The sequence below is a fragment of the Ciconia boyciana genome, chromosome 2, assembly GCF_034638445.1.
Source record: "Ciconia boyciana chromosome 2, ASM3463844v1, whole genome shotgun sequence".
NCBI lineage: Eukaryota > Metazoa > Chordata > Aves > Ciconiiformes > Ciconiidae > Ciconia > Ciconia boyciana.
This window is the reverse complement of record NC_132935.1, coordinates 81958610-81978036: the sequence shown is the minus strand read 5'-3', so window position 1 is coordinate 81978036 and position 19427 is coordinate 81958610. Positions and strand designations below refer to the sequence as shown.

The 19427-nt window shown below is 36.2% G+C and overlaps 1 protein-coding gene across 1 annotated transcript in view; it reads left to right on the top strand.

Annotated features, from left to right (window-relative positions):
* Window positions 1-19427, top strand: part of DNAH5 (dynein axonemal heavy chain 5) — a 132705-nt gene that overhangs the window by 41076 nt on the left and 72202 nt on the right. The window contains 15 exon segments of the mRNA XM_072851354.1: window positions 736-860; window positions 2367-2568; window positions 4080-4315; window positions 6489-6707; window positions 7424-7486; window positions 8471-8709; window positions 9536-9776; window positions 10242-10441; window positions 11287-11440; window positions 12126-12289; window positions 12950-13106; window positions 14052-14264; window positions 15046-15270; window positions 16579-16751; window positions 17874-18052. Coding sequence (XP_072707455.1) covers window positions 736-860; window positions 2367-2568; window positions 4080-4315; window positions 6489-6707; window positions 7424-7486; window positions 8471-8709; window positions 9536-9776; window positions 10242-10441; window positions 11287-11440; window positions 12126-12289; window positions 12950-13106; window positions 14052-14264; window positions 15046-15270; window positions 16579-16751; window positions 17874-18052 — 2790 coding nt within the window.

The following is a 19427-nucleotide window of genomic DNA, read 5'->3' as shown; positions in this document are numbered from 1 at the left end:
CTTGTCTGAAATGGTTTAGAATCAAGCCAAATTAATTGTTCTACTTTTTACTTCAAGTACTTCAAAAATATATTGAGTCTTTTTAGGTTATCTCCCTCTTATACACCTAAAAAGTAGGAAAGCAATACTTGAACTGGTTAAGAAATTAGATTGTTTTTTCAAAACTAAGAGCTTCTCTTGCCCAAGATGAAATAAGAAATGATGTTAAGTTCAATCTTGTGGGTATTTGCTAACTAATGGACCCTCCTTTTATCTTTCTTTCCTTTTGAGGACTGGCTGTGATCAACTGCTCGGATTTAATGTTAATTTGTATTTCAAATTGTCAGTTGTGGTCTACCCCACATTATTTCAGAAAATAAAAATATTTATGGATTTTCTCAATGCTGACATATCAGTAAATCACTTAGGTGAAGTGTACAGGATAAACCCTGGGGAGGGGTGAGAGAAAAGGAAAAATTATATTTGCAGGATTGGAGTGGAACTTATTCCAAATTTGACAGAGTACTTAGATGAAGCAAGTTTCCTAAAATTGAGAGGTTTATGAATTTGTGGCAATTATATTGGCATCCTAGACTTCTAGTTGCCTTTTTGATTAATAAGAACACTTAACTTTAAAATGCATGCTTATTGAAAAATCAGTCATTAGTTTTTTGTCTATAGAAATTTGCTTTGCCTAAACAATATGTCCTAAAACTGCTTTTGTATTTGAATCTGCCTTTATAGATAGTATGTCAGATGCAGCATCGCTCATTCTGTCTGATCCAGTGCAAAGCCAGAACTACTTCAAGAGTGTTTCAGAGAACAAAGAAATTATTAAATTAGTATCTTTACTGAGCACTGCTATTAATTCTACAAAAAGGGTAAGACAATCGAGATGTTATTTTAATATCACTATCCAAGGGATATTAATGTACTTTTAATATCCTTGGGCAATAAGGGTAGGCATTTAAAGCAGTGATTAAACATATGAATGAAAAAGTGTAGGATGGTGGATGGAAAACATGTGGCTGCAAATTTGCAAATATGCTTTGAAAGTGTAACATGCGTTAAGTGTACTCTGTTCAAAAATTTATGAGGTTTTGAATATTACATAAAGTAAAACTTAGGTCTGATTAAAAACGTATCTCCAGTTGGTAAAACATCATAAAAAACTCTAGGTATAGTTGAGTTGTGTGTATTTAATATAGAACTGGTAGTAATTGTACAAGTGTGTTAAATACAGTTTTATTCACATAGAAATTCTAATGAAGCCAGCATGACTTCTGGCCCATTATGAAGAGTTTATGAAGGTTTTTGGAAGAAAACTGGCTGTCAGCTTGGCATTTGTAAAGTGCTGCATAGGATTTGCTACTGGAGGTTAGAAGATAGCTTAAGGGATATGCATCATTTCTTTGCCCTTTTCTAATTCTATGCACTCTTTAGTAAACGGCAGGTATTGAACTGATATTTCTTTGAGGAACTCTGCATCAGTTCCTTCTGGGGCCAGTCCAGCCTTACAATGGAGCCTTGCCAGGTGGAAATTTTTGACTCAAAGCCTTGTAACTTCAGTGGTACTAAAGCGTAACTAGCACAATGACATATAGGCTTGTGCTGAAGATGAAGGTGCAGTTGATAATGGTGGATAGTTATCTCAGTATTTTGATACTAAATATTTTGTAATTGGAAACTTTTATAGTTTAGCCAGGTTTAAATGCCTGCAAGCACTATGTTTATCATAAGTCATGATGTGGATTATCTCTCATAGCAGTCATCTCTCATTTACTTGTTTAATTAGCTGAAGTGATGATGATTTAACTTTGTCTGACATTTTCCCAAACTCCTGAGAACCAGAAAAATAATTCTGTTGCACACTCCTTAAGTGATATTCAAATCAAAGATACCTGAATTGAGCATAGAATTTAATGTTAACATCACCAATGTCATACATGTAAAAAAAATTGTCTCATAACTTCATAATTCGAGAATGAATTGAGTTACTGCTGTTCTTGTTATGTTGGGCCCTGGAGATCAGGTTTCAGTTGCTAGTGGTAGGGAAGAACAAGGGTACTGTATCCTAGTCTTAAAGGAGTATTTTACTTCCCACTGATTCTTAGGATTTTATTGACTGAAGAATCACTTCATTAGAAAATACTGTAACTGATTTGGCAAATTGAATATGATTAGCATACAGTTCCTGGCAAGGCCTGTGGTTGCTAATGGGACTTGCTTTAGCATAAATTTACCAGAAGTCTTATTTTTATTGAGGTGATGCAACCTGCTCCACTATGGAGTTCTTAATGTATTCTGACTAGTAGATGCTAAGAAATTGTATGTATGCTATCCATATAATGCTGAGAATCTTTCTTTGAACTTCTAATATGTTTCAGGAAGTTCTTACGGCTTTGGAGAGTTTTAGTTGTTACCACCATATATGGCAGAGGGACAAGGAGGAAACCATTGATAAATTAATGATGGGAAACCCATTACTCTCTGAATTTGAATCTGAAATTCTGCATTTCCAAGACTTGGAGCTGAAAATCAACTCTGAGCCTGAATACATCTGTGTGGGAGCTATTGCACTGTACACTGGTAGAGTTCAGCTTTCCACTTCTCTCTGGAGGCATATACTTTCTGACTCATGTAGGAAGGAGAGATGGTGCTTAGTTTTGGGTGGGTGAACTAGGTTAAAGATGGAAAGGAAAAAGAGAGATAATTGCTGTTTTGGCTGTAAATGCATGCAAACAAAACACTAATGCAAGGGTATCTGCTCTGCTGGAATTTCTTCCCCCACCTGGATACTTCTGCTCACTTATGGGGTGGATGGTAGATGTTTGCCTGTCCTTCTGACCCCCATAGGTACATATTTTATGGGAATAAGATGATACATTTATGTTGCTTTTCTCCTTGCCTGGTTGCATGCAATGAGACAGCTGAAAAGGCTTCTATTTAACACAGTTAGTTAAGTGAAGCATGCATGGTGTTGCTGATTCCCTTTTTGTCATGAAAGCCAGGCCTCACATCTTTACTTTTTTGTAGCTCAGGTTCCGCATCACCTCACTAAATTTTGCATAAGCATTTTACACCAGTATAATAGAAAGGACAGTTGTGAACTATGATGGACTGTAAAAATGCATGCAGCTGATTTTGCAGTGGATGTCAAATCTGAGGAAGCAGAATGTTTTCTTCATTAGGAGAGTGTCAACCAAATGTCTTTGATTATATTGTAAGGCGAAGAACTAGAGAAACAAGCTGGCTGTTGAAACTCAATGGAGGTGAGGTAGTTCTGATATTTAATAAATAAATAAATAAAGACCATCAGGTGTGAGAGCTAAGCATGGCAAGAGGGGCATTGCGTAAAAAGGAAGACACACAAATGAAATCTGCACAGGGAATGAATAGGTAACAGGGTTGAAATTATATCCAGCTAAAATTTTATGTAATGCTTGTGTTGGTATTGATTTTTGACTCTTCTGTTGAGAACTGTGCAGAAGAAATTTGAATTTAAAGGCAGAGCATTAGAGAAATGGACTGGATTGTTGCAAAATTGGGCAGCAACTCAGCAAGACTGCAATTTTCTCTCTAAATGTTTGTCACTTGGTTCCACTGATGATATAGATAAAACTTATAAAAATTAAATAGTTGATGGACCATTTCGTTTCATTAAATGTCAGATCAAACTTTCTGTTTCTTCAGCTTCCATAATCAGACTGTTACTTTTTCCGCCCACATTATTTTTTTTAAAGATTGATTTTTGAAAAGATTTTAGACTGAGATGAGAATATTAACTGATTTGTTAGTGATGTGTAGGACAGAAATGTGTATAATGATATATGAACAAGTTGAGAAGTGTGGAGTCCAGACTCATCTTTCCAGCAGGAAACATGGTACATTCTGAGAAGGAGGAAAGGAATCCTGAATTGCAAGCAATCCTATAAACCACTCAAAGGTGTCAACGTGATTTCATCTTCTCTGTACATGGATGGTTAGACTGAAAAACCAGAACTGGGAGTGAAGAGAATGCATACTGAAAAAAGATTAAAAGTACTTCTTAAAAAATATTTACAATATCTAAATATCTATTAATTGTTCAATGTTTTTAGCTGACCTGAAGCTAGCACTGACAGCAGAAACCAAAGCCTGGATGACTTTACTGGGGTGTCATTGTAATAAGAAGTACCGAACAGAGATGGAAGCAATTTTCACTTTTATAGAGGAAACTGGCAAGAAGTTAAATCGCCGCATCAAGGATCTGGATGATATAAGAACAGCCATGTCAGCTTTAAAAGAGATCAGAGAACTACAGATCTCCATAGACTCTCAAGTTGGTCCCATTGAGGTAGTTAACAGGAATGTTGCATGTATGGGTACTGTTTCAACAGAGCAATTATTTTCTGGGTTAAAGCTTAACAATGCACTTTGAAAAGGTATGATTTAATATGTGTTAAATGTTGGGTGGCAGACTTGCTGTGTTCCTGTAAACCTTTTTTGCATGGAACTCTGATTTGGACAAATGTAAACTTGTTGAGGCAAGAGGTGGTTTAGTGAATAGTGCAGAAACTGAGTGATTTAGGTAAGAGGAAGATGAGAATACAGCTATTTAATGCAAGAAAGCTTTTGGTACTTTGTGGTAGAAGTCTGTGTATGAAAAGCATTGATTTTCCTCTTTTTTTTTTTTTAGCTTAGCCTACAGAAAAGGAGAAAGCTAATGTTACGCGGATTATATGAGGATGTGTGAGAGTGATTGCTTTATCAGCTATATCATGGGTTGAAATAAACATAAACAATTGACTTCCTTACAGAAGTTCACTTACTAGAATACATTTATTGAACACCTGAAAATGTAGGGGCATCTGGTCAAATGGCAGAATTAAAAACAGATAGTAACTGTTTCTCCACATTCCTGACCAGAGTATGGATTTAAGAATAATATAGTTTGGCAAAATGCACCATTGAATAGATGTTCAGAGGAATTTTATTTTTTTTTCTTGAGACCTGTTCATGATTCCTGATTGCCCATAATTTTATTGTCAGGGTTGTGTCCTTATTGTTTTAAATTAAAGTAACTTAACACAAAATTCTTATCTACCAAATACTGAAAAATCTAATATTCTGTTTTGGAGATGCAAAAACTGTGTTTGCTGTCAGACAAATGTCTCGCACCTGTGTTTTCTGATTCTGTTTTCTCTGAGCTGAGGTAAATTATGGACTTCAGTATGTACTCCTATGTGCAAATAATGGAATTGAGTGTGGAATCCTTCCATATTTCGCAGATTACAGCTAAGAAGGAATATATCTCTCAGCATTAGAAGCTGTGAGGGTCTCCCTAGTTGTGTGAAGGAGCAAAGATAGGACAAGTATTTTATGGCAAAAAGCACAGCATATCTGCAGCTGGAACCTTCTGTGAAATTGTCATAGGTAATGGATTCTCTTAGGAGGTGACATTTTGGAAGTTCCTGCTAAGACCTATTGTAGTTTGCCATATGATGTGGAGCCAAGGCAAAAGCCATGGTAGCCAAGGATTCCTAAGCTTCCAGTTCTGCAAGCAGGACCTTTGAGTCCCTAGGCACAAGGAGTCATGCTTCAGATTTTTGAAATGGAGGTTGATGTATTTTCCACATAGTGGGGTGGCAGACAGATAGTTGTTTCAATTTTTGCAATTTGTCTGCAATTTGATTGAACTGGAAAATGTAAATGGAAGTAATTCCACTTTATACAAAAATTTTCAGAGGAAACTGTTATGCCACAAGATTCATTGCTACCCTACCCTATGCTAATTTACAGTAAGTGAATTTCACTTGTGTTTTTGTGAAACTTGACTAAGGGTTTCAGTATGCAGAGTGTTTATATGTTGATGGTACAAGTGGAGATCAATGTTCTGAGAAAACAAAGGACCGTTACGTAGATTTTTTAAGTAGATTTCTCATTCTGAATGATGAATAGTTATAACATTTGAAATAGTTCGAACATATTAGTTGTGGTAACTTTTGATGTGATTTCCTAATTCTTTTTTGTTGAAATCATGAGGTAGGGCTTAAAGGTCTTTATGGAATAGAATTTTGTTTGCTTCACTTACTTGAAGGCCTGTGCTTAGATGTTTTCTCATGGCTCACCTCCCGTGATGTTCAGCTTGGGTCATAGCAGATAACTGAAGACATGGATCAGAAAAATATTCTCATTAAAATGAAACTAAAACCTGTAGACTTAAGGAGTACTTTAACTGGAAATAGTTTTTTAGAGAGGCAGATTGCACTAGGGCAAATAATCTATCAGAAAGCAGAATGCTATGTGAAGGGTAAGGAGTTAAGGAGAACTAGCTAGTTTTCATTTCAATGTTTCTTCTGGTTTGGTATTGGTTTGCCAGATTGTGATAATTGCTATGCAAAAAGAACAGATTTTCTTTTTCTAACAAATCGTTCTCTGTTCTTAAAAATTTAAAATGTTAGCATACATATATGTGTAAAACTAACTTCAGTTACCATTTTGTGTATCTTGATCCAACCTTCTGGCAGGAATCCTATGCTATGTTAAACAAGTATGATCTACTTGTGGCCAAGGAAGAGACAGAGAAGGTGGACACTTTGCACTACACTTGGGAGAAACTGCTAGTCCGTGCAAATGAAGTGCAGAATGATCTCATTGCTTTGCAGCCGAACTTCAGAGGCGAGCTTATTAGCACTGTGAAGACTTTTACTGGAGACTGTGCACAGTTCTATTCAGATTATGATCAGGCAAGTGTTTATGGTGTATTGTATTAGAGGAGTTTTTGAGGAGCAGTGGGAACATGGAAAGATTGTGGAGTTGACTAATTAATGGGATGTGCCTCTACTGTCTGAAGAATATGTTTATTCTTGTTAATGTGGTATTTGAGTTTCAGTGCAGGGCAGGCATTGGCTATTTTTTGTATGTGACTAAAGTGTGTAATGCTGGTAATCAGCTCTTAAAGATTAAGACTTGAGACATTTAGGGTTTATGATAAACAGCTAGTTAGCATGAGCAAGTCTGGAGATTGGGATTGATGAGAAATTATGTTAGAATGTAAGAAGTGTTTTCTGATGTTGGATATAAGTACTAATGACTTAAGCTTTTATATTCTTTCTCAGTAGAATTTAAATGACTCAAGCTGAACCAGTCTTTTATCATCTAAGTAATGCTGATTTTTCCTTGAAAAATGAGCTACCATGACCTAACTTTTACACTGTTATGAAAACTTCTGTATTAAGAAGACAATTAATTGCCTTCTTTGTTCTTATTTTTTTAAATAAAGTCCTTGTTCTAGTAGGTAACTGTGTGATCTCTTGGTTCAGTTATCTGATGTAGGGATGGAATCCTGCAGCTGCAAAAACGTTTGAGTTTAGCATTTAGAAAATGCTGATTAGAAATAATTTGTGGCTGTTTTCACCCTCTAAATTCACTATTTAATTTTTTTTTTTTTTCTTTTTTTTAGAATGGGCCAATGGTGGTTGGTTTAGAGCCTCAGGAAGCCAGTGACAGGCTTACTATATTTCAGGTACTGTCAATTCTAAGAAATTGCTTAATGCTTATTGCAAGTAAACTAACACCTGAAGGCTCTGAGAATGAATCAGAGTAGTTGAACTAATTTTCATTGATACATAGGGTTACTGATTGGGCAAAGTCTGTTTTAACTTAATGAAAGCTAAGCTGGTATTTTTCCTATGCATTTGCAAGGAATGCTGGTTAAAATTAGATTTTTTAGGAGCTAAGAGAAAGGCTGCATGGAAAATGAGGAAAAATTGCGAGATTCAAGTATCCTGATGAGAGCCTACTCTCGAGTTTAGTGTGTTTAGCTATAGGCCGTTCTTGTGTTCATTATTGTGTCTTTTCCTCACGAATACAATTCTGCCCAATCTTCTTCCCCTCTCCTCCCTTTTTAAAAAAAAAAAGTATTAAAGGTTTCCATTTAAACTGACTGTTTTTCCTGTTGAAATGTTTCTTTGTACCATGATTAATTTCTATTCCTGTAATGATGACTTCTAATGGTTTTCCTTTTCCCATAGTGCTATTCATTTGGCTTCCTACTATGTTCCCTCAGTTATATTGCAATTGACAATTAAATTTTGTTTTTCTTCGCTGCTTAAACAGTAGTAATTCTTACTTCAACTGTTCAATAAAAGAATTGCACAGCATACTTGGAAAGGTAGAATTTGCTGCATCCACCTTTCTTTACTTTGTATGTCATGCTATACCTCTTTCCAAGTGCAAGCTTAGCATTTATTGTTCTATCACTGTGCCACATGGAGTAAATGGCCTCTCTGTCAACTTTGAAAGATGTGCCTCCAGCTAACTAAAAGTTACTTTTCTCATGAAAATTGTTGACAAAACTGTTGACAGTGTAAGTTGTTAGTATCTCCTGTATATCTTTCTAGTATTTACTCGATTTTAATCACTAATGCAGCTCTAAGCATAATGCCAGATCTTGAATATTTAGTTATTTAATTTTATTTAATGCAATCTTTTTCTTTTTCTTTCTTAGAATCGATTTGATGATCTCTTTCGGAAATATATTACTTATACTAGTGGGGAAGATCTTTTTGGTTTGCCTGTTACTCGGTATCCTCAGCTGCTTGAAATAAAGAAGCAACTGAATCTGTTACAGAAACTCTATAATCTATATAACAATGTCATTGACACAGTCAGTGGCTACTATGATATTCTTTGGTCAGAATTAGACACTGGAAAAATTAACAGTGAACTTCTGGAGTTTCAGAACAGGTGAGAAACTGCTGCTGTGGTAAAGATGCCCAAAATACTTTTGTTACTGCTTAAATATGATTATAATTGGTTAGCACCAATAATCATATCTGAGCGTGTATTTGTTCATTGAAACATGAAAAATGTGAATTTTAATTGAAAAATATATCCATTACCAACTTAGTAAAATAAAGCAGCCAGTTTAGACTCTAAATGTTAAGGACTATCGTTCCTTAGAGAGCTTCTTGGTTAACTTTTTTTGATGAGATTGGAATATATGTTAAAATTGCTATTTATTTTGTTCATGAAGGGAAATTTCACTTGTTTGTTGTAATATTATTATTCATGAGAGACAGATTCACCCTAGATGTCTAAGGCAAGTGAGTGAATTGCTGGATAGTTTTCCTACAAAATGGGATATATTGCATGCACAGAAGCTGAACTTTTCATCAAACCAGGAATCAAATGATTTAAAGAATTAAACTTGCATGTTCTGAGGAACAGGGTTTTTTCTAGAGTGCAGACCAGTGCATATCATGAGCCTCACCAAAAGATGAATTAAAGATATAAAGCGGTTCAATTGTTTTTGAAGATTGGACAAAGTGTATTAGAATTATGCAGCTACACTCCTTAGGGGGAGGCTATAGGTGCCTGCCCAGCTATCCAGTCAATGAAATAGACTGGAAACAGGTTTTCTCACATGCAGAATCACATATAGAATCTTCAAAATACAGGTAACCTGAATGTGGAATGTATGTGGTCTACTGTTAAAACCATATACTGTGGTTAAATGGGTAACAGAAAGAATATTTGAAACTTTGAAAAAGCTTGCATTATTTCTGTGTAGATGCCGTAAGCTTCCTCGTGGTGTAAAGGAATGGCAGGCCTTTTTTGACCTAAAGAGGACCATTGAGGACTTCAGTGAATGTTGCCCATTGCTTGAGCGTATGTCAAGTAAAGCAATGATGCCTCGGCACTGGAAGCGTATTATGGATCTCACTGAACACAACTTTGATGTGGAAAGTGAAACATTCAAACTGAGGAATATAATGGAAGCTCCACTATTAAGATACAAAGAGGAAATAGAGGTATTGTGAAGGAAGAGAAATGGATGCATGAAACAAAACAATCTACTGGTATAGTATAGGAATAACAGTAGTAAGAAGGAAAACAGAATATTTCTAAAGAACAGAGAAATGGACAACCACTTCAGCTTTCTGTATAAAGTAATGACACAAATATATTTTGGTGTCAACTCCTCTTTTGAAGTCATGCAACTTGGCCCAGGAGTTAATTTGTGAGGGTGCCTTGCTTTGCAACGTTAAAGACATGAAAAGTAATCACTGTATTATTCTTTTATTCCCCCCAAAGCTGGCCATATCATGATGTGGTATACAGATTATTAGCTATGGTGTTTGTATGTCTGTATATCTTTCCACTTGACAAATAGTTGCTCATCAGCCTTACTAGGGTTAAAGGAAATAAGAGTTAGATTTGTATACTGGAGCCTTGGACCATTCATAGCTTGTTTTGACATCCTATTTATTTAAAAGGATATCTGCATAAGTGCTGTGAAGGAGAGAGACATTGAGCAGAAGTTAAAACAAGTGATAGCTGAATGGGACAACAAAACATTTATCTTCGCAAACTTTAAAACCCGTGGGGAACTTCTTTTAAGAGGTGACAGCACATCAGAAACAATTGCTGCCATGGAGGACAGCTTGATGATTCTTGGCTCTCTCATGAGTAACAGGTAACAGGAAAAGAGTTGGGGGGAGAGATAAAAATATGTGCAAGAGGCTTTGTTTTATTGAAAAAATCTTTCACAGAGGAGAAGGAACATAAACATCTAGATAAAAACTAAGAGCTTGCTTGACCTTGAACTATTCATGGGCTGGTTCTTATTGTCTGTATCCTTCCAATATTGTCTGTATCCTTCAAAGTTCTTTTGAAAGCATGCGGATGCATTTCAGACTTCCTGAATAATCAACTGGACAGTTTTCATTGATGCAAAAAAGTGGTGATGAGTATAAAGGGGAACGCTGCCTGGTTGTGGCAGGCATACTACGGGCATTACAGGCACTGCTACTCTGCCCCGTGTGATAGGTCACTGCCTCATGCTGAAGGTGCTGAAAATCCCAGTTAAAATGAGCTTCAGTTTGTCTGGTTTCACATGCCAAAGCCCACAGACAAAATAAGGAACACAGAACCTCATCATCAGGCAGATCTTCAAAAGCAAGAGTTCAGCTAATAGGGACCTCTGGGAGTCTTGCAGCTTTCAAGATGTTGTGTAATCCCCTTTAGATGTTGCGTAGTCCCCTTTTGAAACCACTTTGCCTTAGAGTGAAACTGAAATCTTGCTCCTATTCAGCTTCTGTTGGATCAGAGCTGTGCTAGACACCATATGTATAAAGCAGCAAGTTGGACCTGATTTGGTTTATAGCTGCTAACTAGCTGAATTTAGTCAAGTGTAGGTTTTTATACTTTCACTTGACAAAGATATGAGCAGCAAAATTATTCCTCATCCTTATGAGTAATGTGCTGGCTTTCAAGAGACTTGTTTCCTTCTTGAAATAGAGTGTCTTCTTTTTATTTTAGATACAACACACCCTTCAAGACACAGATTCAGAAATGGGTGCACTATCTTTCCAACACAACAGATATCATTGAGAACTGGATGACTGTGCAGAACTTGTGGATTTATTTAGAAGCTGTTTTTGTTGGTGGTGACATAGCAAAGCAGCTTCCAAAGGTTTTCAGACATGCCTTTTTTCAGTTTGGTTTTCTACATTTTAAGAATAAAACTTAACTGTGATGTCATAATTGATGTAGTAACATAAACTTTATTTTTTTGATACTTAACAAAACTAGTCTTGCTAAGAAGTTAGGTAAACAATGCCAATAGAAGTATTGGGTTAGAAAGAATAAGAAGATTGTGTGAGCTAGTTGATCTTTTTATTTCTAGATTGTAAAATTGTTAACGAATATGTGTTTAAGTGTTGTGCCTAGTAGTAGCCTAGCCTAGTTAGGCTAGCTTAGTAGTACCTACCACTAGCCTAGTAGTACCTATGGTTTTGCTAGGAATCCTTATCTTAAACTTTCCTACATAGCTTTTCAAATTAAAAATTAACTTTAGTTTTTAGAAAAAAATCTGCTCATTTGAAACATGCAATTCAAGCATAATGAGTTTTCTGTCTTTTTCTCTAAAAATGATTGAAAGAGAAAGTAGATAGCAGGCTTGACAGTCAAGTATAAAATAAGCTGTATTGTGTAAGCAGAAAGATTTGTGTTTTTCTAAGCTGAAAAATCTTTAGAAGTTGGACATGGGATTACTAGTGAGATTACTGGGTGCCGATTCTGCAAGCAAGTGCCTTTTCCCTCTTCTCTCTTCCTTTCTCCATCTCTTCCGTTCCACATTCATCGTCATGTTTCAACAGGAAGCAAAGCGTTTCTCTAACATCGATAAATCCTGGGTGAGGATCATGACCCGAGCTCATGAAACACCTAATGTTGTTCAGTGCTGCACTGGAGATGAAATAATGGGACAGTTACTACCCCATTTACTAGAACAGCTTGAAATCTGTCAGAAATCACTAACAGGGTAAGATTACTACAAGATCACAGTCTCACAGATGTTTGTAAATCGTGTAACTAGGGAAAGAGCAATCGCTTGAGTACTGTCCCATGGACTTTGCAAAGATCATGTTCTTATTCTACTATGAATTCAGTTGAACTGAGCAAACAAGTTAGCAGGATGATAAAACACCTCCAAAGAGATTGCTACCAGCTCACTGATAAGTATTTGATTTGTGACTAAGCTGTCACTCACTCTCTATCTCTGTTGAAACCAAAGCTTGTTTCAGCCTAGTTTCAATCCAGAAGGCAGTCTAGATCTGTATGTCCTATTCAGACCCTTCACGAATCTGGGAGAAATTCAGCATGAAAGACCTAAATAGCAAGTAACAGACTTAATGTAAAAACATTTTATTTTGGTTTAGTTTCTTTTGCTTTTACTGGTGCTTACATTATAGCAAATAATAAAAGCTTTCCATTAAACGGCTTTTGATGTTAATAGAGTAGCCTTAAAGCAGGTGCTTAACGTGAAGGTATGATGGATAAGAATTGTTGTCATTGCCACTGCTAAAAATTGCAATGATATGTTGTGAGAAACGCCACCTTTAAAGAGGAAAGGATGTATAAATTAACCTAATTCACCTACCATCTATTCCCCTCCCCCCCACCCCCTTTTTTAAAAATGCAGATACCTGGAGAAAAAGCGCCTCCTATTTCCACGATTCTTCTTTGTGTCAGATCCTGCTCTCTTAGAAATTCTTGGCCAGGCATCAGACTCTCACAATATACAGGCACATCTGCTGAATGTCTTTGACAACATTAAAACTGTCAGGTTCCACCAAAGGGTATGTACTGCTCACACCTCAATGTTACATTCTCTCAAATTAACAGTGCACGATACTTGTTAAATAAGCAAGCTATCTGGGTGCATAGGGCATTCAGCTGTTTTACCAAGCTCATCAATTATTTGATGCTGTGTAGGCTTTCTTCGTTTAAGATTTAGTTTCATACCCTCATTTACTTAATAAGAAAACTCTGTATAGAATAGCAAAACAAACAAAAATTTGCACCAGTGCTTAGGTTTCAGAAAAAAACACCCAGGTACTGAACTGTCTTCTGTGGCTTAATGTTGGCTAGTGTCCTCTCAGATAAGCTTCTTATTCTTTATGAGCATATTTGTATCTTTAGATTACCTGTCTTTGTACTTTTTCATTCATTTTTTGATTGTAAGAAGAAGTATATCTAGTGTCTCTCTGAGTTATCCTTAATATCCCTTTAAACATAGTGTTTGAAGAACAATTTTCTTATACCCTTTACAAGAACAGATAGCAACGATTTTTTTTTTCCTGTGTATGTATACCTTTTCTTAGAAATTCACTAATTTCCCATGCATTTGGAACTCCTTTGATTGACCATGTTCCGTAACTTCTGTGTTTCCATTATTTTTGATTGTAAGGCTGTAAATTTTGTTAGTATATTAACTCACTAGTAATGGGGCAAGGTTTCCTTTATTGTGACTGGAAAGCGGATGCTGTCATTGAAACTTAAGTGAAATTCAGGAGTTGTCAGTGTATTGGGGTTTGTCTCCTTGTTCAGATGACTGTTTTGTTTAAAGCCTTTCTGCACACCAAAAGTAATGATTTAATGGTTTTTACATTTCGCTTAACAGATTGATATAATTTATTAGTTACCTAAATAAGTTTAATGGAGTGATGGCAAGAAATTCAAACATTTATAGTAAAGATAATACACCTATAAATCACAAAATGTTCTTGCTTTGCTTTTATTAGATATATGATCGTATATTGTCGATTAGTTCACGAGAGGGTGAGACTGTAGAGCTAACTAGACCTGTAATGGCTGAAGGTAACGTGGAAGTTTGGCTCAATTCTCTGTTGAAGGAATCCCAGCTGTCACTGCATCATGTTATTCGCCAGGCAGCTGCGCACATCCAGGAAACTAGTTTCCAGCTGACTGAATTTCTTTCTACTTACCCAGCCCAGGTAATATAATTGTTAAATCAATGAACTGTTCACAGATATGTAGTACATTGATGTTTTTTCCTTGTCTTTGCAATCAGAATTGCAGCCAGTGTTATAAATGCAAAACTGACTTTTAGTTACACTTTACATATCTGAAGCCAAAAGAAGAAGACTTACCCTGAAGCTCTTGTTAAAAAACAATGCTGAATGCAATAAATTAATGCAATGGAGTTAACACTATTTCTTTACAAGCTTAGTACTTGACTACTGAAGAAAAAGAAGTAAAATTGTATGTTTGTTTATATATTCAGGAAAACATTATATATTGCTAAAGATTGGGAGCTGAGGGTAGTGCTGAGGGAAAATTATTTTCTTAGTAGAAGCTACTTGTGATCAGGAATGTTGTTGGAGAGGGGATAAAGAGTTTGTGAAGTATGGAAAAAATATTTTAAATTGAAGCATTAATTATTCACTCATTAGTTATTAATTATATATATAAAAAGTATATTAATTATATATAGTATTTTTATATATGCTGTAAATTATATTGAACGGTTGTATCAGCGGTGCACCATAGGCAGTATGTACAAGACTGAAGTGTGGACTTAACTATGTGTTTATGAATGGAGTTGGGACACATAAAACAAATGCATGGGTTGAATGACCTCTATATGGATGCATGAAAAAATTATTTTTATACAAGTAGTAGCAGAACCATTTCTTTAGTTTATCTGTGTCTGTGAATGTACATTTTAGGTGAAAGAGAAAAGATTATGAAGCATATACCTTTGTGTTTCCTAAGGTTGGGCTGTTGGGGATCCAAATGATTTGGACAAGAGACTCAGAAGAAGCTTTGACTAATGCCAGGTATGATAAAAAAATTATGCGAAAGACGAACCAGTTTTTCCTGGATCTTCTAAACATGCTGATAGATACGACAACAAAAGACCTTAGCCCAGTCGAGCGAGTTAAATATGAGACATTAATCACTATTCATGTGCATCAGAGGGACATTTTTGATGGTCTGGTAAGTATTGAAAAATTTACAATGAGTTATGAGGTGGTTTCCATGTAGAACAATGTGAAAGGACAAGAAGAAAATATTACTATACCTATGAACTCCTGCCTCTTGAGCTAAACATTTAATTTCAGGACTGTAATGATTATGTGACCTGGAGTATTATAAAAATGCTGATGTTGCTTCAATCCATGTCTTAGTTTCCCATGTCTTAGTTTCCCTTTAAGTAATTCAGTGTTTTTTTCCCCCCACAAGCAATAGTAGAATTTTATAATGTTTTGTGTTGGCCCACTTAAGTTAGATGCCTCTGTTGCATGATCAGTTAGGGACTTTTTCCTCATACGTTGTGTTGCAAGTAACTGTCCTTTCTCTGGACTACACTGTGAGTCTCAAAGAGTAAATAGAATGAATGTAGAGTTATAGTACAGGAAAAAGTTTGAAGTTGGTTGAAGCTGCTATCCCTTCTATTCTAGTTTCAATAGCATACGTAATTATTACTTAGGGATTTATTTATTCACTTCACACCTTTTCATGCTGCCACAGGATACTAAAATTAGGAAAATGAAAGCATTTACTGCTTAAACAATAACACTTAAAAGCTAGCATACCCTTTTACCTATAGGAAGCTCTGGACCTGACTCTGAAATTAAGCTGTCTGAGAAAACAATTACTGAGTTTTAACCCATTGCTGATCGGCAGGCACCTATCTTTTCCTTGTGGAACCGGTTGTTATAATCATCTTATGTAAAGCATAATTTTTAGATACAACCTGCAGGGCATCTTTTTTAATCCTGTTCTGATATTCAGTTGGTCAACTTTGAATTACTCCCAGCTCTGTTGAATTTCTTAACTAATATCTGCACCATGACACTGTCTTGAAATACCTTTTTTCCAATTTGCATGTGGTTTCATACAATTCTCAGGACTTTTTTTAAAAATAAAGTATCATATTACATGCTTCCTACTCATATGTAAGAATAAAATGGTAGAGAGGGGTAAAAGAAATGGCAGTTTTAATGTTAACTGAACTTAATGACTTTTGTTTGAGGCTTATGGACTGTTGATTTGTATTTAGAGTTTTGACACACTTGTCTAAAGCCTGAAGTTCCTTTGCCTTAGTATGGGTTTCAGGGACAGCAATAACATTAGCAATTTTTATGGTAAAAAACAAGATAGGGGCTCCACTATTCTGCTGTTCTTTATGCCTTTCATTGTGATTGCAGTGCTGCCTTTGCATTACTACTTAGATGAGATAATATAAATGCGAAAATAAATGTTAACCATGAATACCACAGCCTTTTTTCCCTCTTTTCTTAGTGTTGCATGCATATCAAGAGCCCTACAGACTTCGAGTGGCTGAAACAGTGTAGATTTTATTTTAATGAAGACTCTGATAAAATGATGATTAAGATCACTGATGTGGGTTTCACATACCAGAATGAATTCTTGGGCTGTACTGACAGGCTTGTCATAACGCCTCTTACAGACAGGTGAAAAAGACTGATTTTATTCCTTTATTCTTTGATGCCAAACCTAGGCTTTTACAAGGGCAATTTAGTCATTCCTATTGGATGCAAAATAGATCTCTGCAGAGTTTATCCTTCACAATCTTATCAAAGTCAATAATTTTACATGGAATACATTAATATTTTTGTTTGTGTCTTACAATATGAATAACTTCCAGCTTATTTTCTTCCACATGCTTGTGTGATCCCCATATATATGATGTATGGGGCTCTCATTCTCATGTATGTGAGGCTAGTATACCTGAGGATTGGGTGCATCCAACAGATACAGTATGCAGAGAGAGACAGAGGACAAAAATAAGTGTTTACAGGCAAGCTAATGAAAACAGCTAAGGAAGAATAGACAGCAAAAACAGTTTTATTCAGCTGCAATAGACTGGAGATCTTTCACCTAGAAGGATGTTGAAAGAATTGCCGTCCTAGTAACAGAGAGGTCTACCTACCTAACTGGAAGAATACACAGAATGCTTTATAAGCTATCATTGGCAAAATAAGGACATTGGGTGGGGTTTTTTGTGTGTGGGTTTTTTTGCTTGTTTGAACTATTCCATACAGCAAATTCTAGAGCTTCTCTTTAGATATAATTGTTAGCTGGTGTTTTACTGCATTACGCATAGAAGTTTCAGTTATGAAAATGAGATGCCCTGTATGATCAAATTTTAAAGGTGGATGAGAAAGGAAAGATTAGCTGTCTTTCATTATTGTACTCCCCAGTATAATGTAGTTCAGAACTACTTCAGTTAAAGTAATTCAGGAACTAAGCTAACCAAACTAGATTAGCCAGCGTCTCTCTATCTGCTTTCTTCCCTTCTTGTGATCTTTCAGGTTGTTGATTATTGAGGATTATCTGTTCTTCCACTTTATATATGAGGAGACAAACCTTAATATTACCTGCATCAGACGCTGAGTGCAAGGTTTTCCTTCTTATTGATTTAGACTGTAATTAGATGCATATAATTTCATCTGTTTCCTTGTCTCCTTAAATCAGACCTTCCTCATGTAACACATTTGAGTAAGTTCCTCTGGAACGATACAGAAAACTGTGTGCTGCAGCCCATTAAGTGATGATAGCCTGTTGCCTTTTAGATGTTACATCACTTTGGCTCAAGCTTTAGGCATGAACATGGGTGGGGCACCTGTGGGACCTGCAGGAACTGGAAAAACTGAAACCATCAAAGACATGGGACGGTGCCTTGGAAAATACGTAGTAGTCTTCAACTGTTCAGACCAGATGGATTTCCGAGGACTTGGGAGGATCTTCAAAGGTAAGATGTGGACCAAAAGTAAGATATTGGCCAAAAGGGTCAACTGTATCCTGGGGCGCATTAAGCGTAGTATAACTAATCGGACAAAAGAAGTGACTGTCCTGCTATACTCAGCATTGGAGTGGCCTCACCTCAAGTACTGTGTGCAGTTTTTGGGGTCAACAATATAAGAAGCGTATAAAAATATTAGAATGTGTCCAAAGGAGAGTAACAAAGATGGTGAAAGAACTAGAGGGCATGACTTACGAGGAACAGCTGAGTATACTAGGTTTGTTCAGCTTAGAGACAGGGAGACTGAGGGGTGTTTTCATTACTGTCTACAACTTCCTCATGAGGGGGAGCGGAGAGAGGTGCTGATCTCTTCTCCCTGGTGTCTGGTGGTAGGACATGAGGGAATGGCTTAAAGCTGCATCAGGTGAAGTTCAGATTGGATATTAGGAAAATGTTCTTCACTGAGAGCGTGTTCAAGCACTGGAACAAGCTCCCCAAGGAAGTAGGTAGTCAGGGCCCTGCGCCTGTTGGTGTTCAAGTAGTGTTTGGACAACACTCTTAAATATATGGTTTAACTTTTAGGTAGCCCTGTATGGAGTCAGCAGTTGGACTTGATGATCCTCATGAGTCTTTTACAACTCAGGATATCTGTGATTATATGATTCTATGGACTATGTGAAAGTTACAAATGCTAAGAGAACATCTTTATAAAACAAGGTCAATACATAATCAGCAGGTGGTTTTCAGCCTTTTAATAAGTGCAAGTAATTAGTATCTTGTTATGAATGTAAAATACGCTTGCAACACTGTCTCCAAGACATAGAAATGTCTGCAAACATAAGACAGTTCATGAAAGGATACATAAAGACACTTAAAATAATCAAGGAGGACTTCCAGTACAAAAAGAAAAAGCTGTGAAATTTCTTGCTGAACTGGTGGAATGTGTTGGATTCTGATTTCAGTATTTTCTCTCCTTCACGTGTCAAAGTTCTTATCAGTTGAAGGAAGTGCATGAATAGCTCTATATATGTTAAAAACAATTGGCACAACTCACTGAAGTTAGATGCAGACAATATTTTTTTTTAGGCACCTGAAATTGATACCTGTCAGTCATGGCAGACATTGAATTGGAGATCAAGTGGAGGTCCTTGACTGCTGTATTGTTGCAAGTGACTGTGTTGATGATTTTTTTGTTTTGTTTTGTTTTTCCCAAAATATCTGAGGAAGAATGCCATTCTGGCACAGACTGACCCGTAACTTCTTTCCAGGTGAAAGCAACTTTATTATTCATTTTAATCTGTGCAACAAGCTATTGACAACCCATCATATTTTCATAGACTTATTGCAGGGATTTTTTTGAGGGGGGCTAGGGAGGAACAGGAAA